Source organism: Anopheles merus, chromosome 2L, assembly GCF_017562075.2.
Source record: "Anopheles merus strain MAF chromosome 2L, AmerM5.1, whole genome shotgun sequence".
Lineage (NCBI taxonomy): Eukaryota > Metazoa > Arthropoda > Insecta > Diptera > Culicidae > Anopheles > Anopheles merus.
Window position 1 is genome coordinate 1,684,697 of NC_054083.1, and position 6,000 is coordinate 1,690,696.

The following is a 6,000-nucleotide window of genomic DNA, read 5'->3' on the forward strand; positions in this document are numbered from 1 at the left end:
TTTAAGTTGATTTGTTGTTAAAAATATTTGTGTAAGATGTGGATGTGTGTGTTTGTTTACTAGCGAATGGACTCTTTCATTTCGCTGGTCAGTGCACCGTTTATTTATTAATAATATTACCGAAGTTATACTGTGATGTAAGTGAATGAGCTAAAGTAATCGATGTGTTAAAATCATGTTCAACATATTGACCTTAGCCCGCACTTGATCCATCTTTTTCTCGTCAACATGTTTGGAAAAGGTGGGCCAAGCATGGGCAAGGTCAATACATCTTATTAGAACTGACAGCTTCAGTTGTTCTAAAATTTGGTGGGTTAACGACTGAATCGACCACCGCTAACCCACGTGGGTTTGAAGTGGCTTTACAGTGGGTTAAGGCCGATTTGGTTATTTGGGTTTGCTATGTTAAATAACGATACTGAATAGCGTTGTACATAATTAAAATACAATTCTATTGCCATTATTATTTATTAAATTGAAATTAAAGTTACTTTTTGAATAAACCTGAATTTATCACTATTTTGTATAAAAATAATATTTTTTTTAAAGATTTTTATTAACTAATTCAAAGCTTGCTGCCCCTCCTTAATTTGTATAAGTTTAAATTAAAATTTAAATAAAAATAAAGCAAATAAAACCGCCATGTTATTGTTAACAAATCATCCAATACAGATGTAAGATGGATTCAAATCCAACACCAACGAAAAAAAATCAAAATTCAAAATTGTATAAGCCTTAAATCATAGATATAAACGCCTGTCTGACACGCCTGATTGACAGTTGTATCTCATGTTTCTCATTCTCTCATGAGCGTCGAACGGATTTCGTCGTTCGAAGCCCATACTCGCCCCGATTGATATCAATTTTGTCTCCTATTACAGGGTTTATGGATCACGATTATTTAGCGTTTCCTAAAATTTGTTCTATCATTTGTTTCAAAACAACTGGGATGGTAAGAATAGATCACAAAAATAATGCAAAATTATACGAGAAACAACTAATAAATTGTGGAATGAGTCCAAAATAATTTGGGAAGTATGCAATAAATTGTGAGATAAATCCAAAAAATGAAGAAACAACCAAAAAGACATCAAACCCTGTGTTTCATCAGGACAGTGTGCGGTAGCCCCGAGCCGCAGAGCTGAGCGACTTCTGAAGGAAAGGAGGGAAAGAGATAGCACATGAGCCTGCTTCGAATGTCATTTTGGCACACAACAGGCTGAGACGTATGAAGCGCCTGGATGCGGGGTGGAAGAATGGTTGCCAAATTCGTATGTGACGTGAGAAAAAGTAAACAAAATAGAAAAGCGTTAAACAAACCGGTTTTTCTTATCACAATACATTGAAACCCCTTGTCTATTTAACCGATAATATTAATTTTCTTTATGTTGCAAGCACGTTTTGTGATTTTGCAGCAAATATTTTGTTGTATTTGTTTATTTTTAGGATATTTACGTCGTAAATAAGGTCTAACGATCACAGGCGAGACAGAAATACAAATCCGGAAAAACGATATGCACACGTTTGGAAAATGAAGAATGAGAAGTAGAGAACGATTCAAACTAGCAAGTTCTTCTTCTTCTTCTTTGACTCAACAACCGATGCCGGTCAAGGCCTGCCAACCCACTTGTGGGGTTGGCTTTCAGTGACTTATTGATTTCCCCCCATAGCAGGATAGTCAGTCCTACGTATGGCGGCACGGTCTATTTGGGGCTTGAACCCATGACGGGCATGTTGTTAAGTCGTACGAGTTGACGACTGTACCATGAGACCGGCTTGGTACCTGAGCTAGCAAGTTCATGGTGAGTATATTTGGTGCTATAGATTTTAATATAGCAATGAGGGTAATGAATTGTGCTCCAATGTGCAGTTTGTGTGTGCACACGTTTAACGGTCCAATCCTCCAACCAATCTGCTCTTTTAGGAGCAGACGCTACAATATTATATTTTAGCATTTGTATTAATCGCTGCTTTCCAATGGTATTTGGGCGCGGGCGGAGGGAAGCAGGGCCCACAGGGACGGTCGTCAACTTAAAAGACTTAACAACATACCCGTCGTGGGTTTAAGCTTCATTTGGACCGTCCCCGCGTAGGACTGACTATCCGATTGCGAGGGAGTGAATAAGTCTCGGCCTGTATGGGCCGGCATGTCCATGTAGGACGTTACGCCAAATTGAACACGGAGGCAGGAGTGTCAGGAAGTGTCCGAAACCGCTCACGGTCTCGAGCCTTCGTCTGCCAGTCCGTTATCCCGGCCTTAATGGAGGACGCCTCCACGCCTCCTCTGTCCTTGTGGACGGCCTAAAAAGACTGTCTTGTATATAAACTTTTATTACATTTAATTTATTTGTTTTACCTTAAACAGGTTAACCGGATACATCTAACATCATTTATCATCTATGCACCTGCACAAACTGACCAGACGAATCCAGCTTACACTGCGGAGCATCGGATGACACCGGACTGCAGCCCGCAGACAACACAGCGTAGGGAACGAGACACCAGTGCATGCGTGGTACCAACATGACCGAGCTTCCATCAGAACCAGAAAGATCTTACGATCGCACTTGCATTTTGACATCTAAATAGCTTAGCAAATAGACAGAAATAGGCACTAGCTTAGCAAATAGACATAAAAAGGCATTAGTTAGACACTAAACAGTCAGTACATGTAACGTAATGTAAGTTTTAAGCAATATCATTAGATGGAGGAGTCTATTTTCATTTAGGTACTTTAACGCACACATTTCAAGAGTAGCTAGCTAGTAAGAGAGTGCAATAGAAATAGACAGAGAGTAGCTTTATTTCAATGTTTATTTTTTTGTTTATATTACTTTTCGTTATCAGTTGGCTAGCAAATGCTAAGATACTTCATACGTATCTTTAACTCCTATCCCAACCTCCTCGTGATACTAGCAAGAATGTAATTGAAGCATGCAGATGCATTGCTTCACAATTATGAACTAATACGAATGGAGGAACTTTTTATGTTAATAGATGTCGTACATAAATAAATGTTGAACTTGATTCTTGAACTTGATTCCATAGTTAGTTTTTTTAATATTTTTTTATTTCCGTAACAATTATTTCAAACTTCTTCTCTTCTTCTTTGGCACAACAACCGTTGTCGGTCAAAGCCTGCCTGTACTCACAAGTGAAGTGAGCTTGGCTTTCAGTGACTTATTGTTACCATAGCAGGATAGTCAGTCCTACGTATGGGGACGCGGTCTATTCGGGACTTAAACCCATGGTTTCAAATTTACGTTGGACTAATAATTATCTTAGCTTCTTAAATTATGCAACTTTACGTAAAGTTTCCAAGATAAAAAAATGCGATTTTTTGGAGTTTTATTACAAATCCCTGACCAACGTTTAGAAAAACATCTTTAGTAAACAATAGATCTATTATTTGATCTTCTTTTACATATTTTATACGACCTATTGTATTCAAAAGTGAACTGAGCATCTCAGTCACATACGTGTTAGCTTCTAAGTTAGCATTAAATGCTTCTAATGCCTCTTCTGTATCAATGGCAGTAATGGCTGCATTGCGTGATGTTGTCCCTGCTATAGTATCCATTGCGTAAAACATAATTTCGAGCCGTAGTCTGCTTCGATAGCTTAATAAGATTGTCCACTTGTTTTCGAGTTATAACACACTCATGTACACCGGATGATGAAAAAGTATCAGGTAAAGACGGCAGACTGGTTGAGGATGACGATCCGGAAGAGAATCGCTGTCCCGGCATAGCTGACGAATCGGAAGTGAATCGCTGTCCCGGTATGGCTGACGAATCGGACAAAGATCCATCGAAAAGGAACGTACCGGAAACATCAGGGATGGTTGATGGTGGCGATGAAGCGGTCAACAATGACCTTCCGGAAGAGGATCGCTGTCCCGGCTTGGCAGACGAACTGGGCATTGATCCTTTGAACAGAAACGAACCGGAAACATTAGTGATGGGTGGTGGTGACGATAGGACGGTCAACAATGACAGTCCGGAAGAGGATCGCTGTCCCGGTATGACTGACGAACCGGGCGTAGATCCACCCAAAAGAAACTTACCGGAAACATCACAGATTGGTGGTGATGACGATGGGACGGTCAACAATGACGTTCCGGAAGAGGATCGCTGTCCCGGCTTGGCAGACGAACTGGGCATTGATCCTTTGAACAGAAACGAACCGGAAACATTAGTGATGGGTGATGGTGACGATGGGACGATCAACAATGACGGTCCGGAAGAGGATCGCTGTCCCGGCTTGGCTGACGAACCGGACATAGATCCACCCAAAAGAAATGTACCGCAAACATCACGGATGGGTGGCGGTGACGATGGAACGGTCAACATATCTGACGAAACAAATATAGGTGGTGGTGACGATGAGACAGCCAACAATGTCGAAGCAAGAATAATAGGAGTAGCGGGCACGACCGATGAAACTGACGTCAGAGCAGAAAAAACCATTAGATAGGACGTAGTTCCATCATTTCGGTACTCGGCTGCAATGCAAATGATGCATATCCGTGATCATGATCCATGATCCTCATACGTAGGACTGACTATCCTGCTATGGTAACAATAAGTCACTGAAAGCCAAGCTCACTTCACTTGTGAGTACAGGCAGGCCTTGACCGACAGCGGTTGTTGTGCCAAAGAACAAGAGAAGAAGTTTGAAATAATTGTTACGGAAATAAAAAAATATTTAAAAAACTAACTATGGAATCAAGTTCAACATTTATTCATGTACGGTATCTATTACAGGGTTTTCCATTCCAATTAACAACTGTCCACAGTCAACTAGCAATCCTCGATTTGAAAAACACGATTGTCTACCACTTACAAACAAGTCAAGCCGTTTTTGGTAAACTATCCATTTCAATTTCACAATTGTCGTCTTCGAAAACACACGTCAGATGCGGCACTGGTTGTTTTGGTTTTGGCTGGAACGTGTATCACTTGAAGTTGGGAAAGCTGAGCAACATGGACATGTTAGGCAGTTTTATCTTTATTTTAATTTTTAATACAATGCAAAAATTTGTACATTAATCAGTGCTTTTACTGGTAGCAAATGAAAAAAAAATTACAACGTCCCAAAATAACTTAAAAACTGTAACGCTCCAATAATAACTAAAACCAAATGATAAAACTGCTTAGCATGTCCATATTGCTCAACTTTTCCATATTCTCATATTCAATCAAGACCTGTTTACTGCATGGTTCAATTCTTATACACAAGTGATACACGTTCCAGCCAAAACCAAAACAACCCGTGCCGCATCTGACGTGTGTTTTCGAAGACGACAATTGTGAAATTGAAATGGACAGTCAGTGCTGCAAAATGTCACCATCAATATCACAAAAAAACTGAGTGAAACAAAAACCTTGTCAGCGTCACGTAATCAAATGCGATTATCACAAGTGAAATTCTCAAGTGGTTCTAACGAGTGATATGATTGGTGACAATTTGGGAATTAACTTTTAGTCAATCACTTTTTTATGAAATTTTCTGGACCAGGAGCAGCACTGTAAAATATCACTGTTTCAGTCACCAACGCTCATGACTGAAACGAGGCTCAAGTCGACTCACGTACACAAGTGCGATGATCAGGCGCAAGCCCGCTGCGCAAATTCGAGCAGTTTCCAGCGCAGGAAATGTAACAAAATCTGCGCTGGCCAGCGCAGATTTTGGTTGGTCTCCCGCGCTGGACTTCAGCGATTCCTGCGCAGGCCTGCGCCAGGTTAGCGCCATCTGTTGGCGAAATGGACGAACTATTTGTGGCGGCGGAGCAAAAAAAACGGTCAAAAAATTTAAAAATATTGGCGCCCATTTTTTCGTCCGCTTCTTCTCCCTCCCTCACCCTGCCCTGCCTTACTAGCGCTTCTGCCCGTGCCTTCCGCCGCCAGCTGATTGGGTGTTTTTGGTGTATGCGTTAATTCATATATGTGTATTGTTATTGGTGGGTGTTAGCATTTATTAATTTGTGTGTGACCTTGA

General features: G+C 40.7%; 1 protein-coding gene across 3 annotated transcripts; it reads right to left on the reverse strand.

Annotated features, from left to right (window-relative positions):
* Positions 1-3,417: 3,417 nt before the first annotated feature.
* On the reverse strand, positions 3,418-4,872 carry LOC121593590 (chitinase-like protein PB1E7.04c). Of its 3 annotated transcripts, none has more exons than XM_041916099.1 (3): positions 4,846-4,872; positions 4,067-4,168; positions 3,418-3,928 (listed from the first exon to the last, which is right to left on the reverse strand). In XM_041916099.1, the coding sequence occupies exons 2-3, from the start codon at positions 4,161-4,163 to the stop codon at positions 3,528-3,530; spliced, it is 498 nt and encodes a 165-aa protein (XP_041772033.1). In that variant the 5' UTR covers positions 4,164-4,168; positions 4,846-4,872; the 3' UTR covers positions 3,418-3,527. The 3 variants fall into 3 exon arrangements, with proteins under 3 accessions (XP_041772033.1, XP_041772032.1, XP_041772031.1); XM_041916098.1 differs by lacking the exon at positions 4,846-4,872 and adding an exon at positions 4,721-4,745; XM_041916097.1 differs by lacking the exon at positions 4,846-4,872 and adding an exon at positions 4,307-4,576.
* Between the last annotated feature and the right edge of the window lie 1,128 nt (positions 4,873-6,000).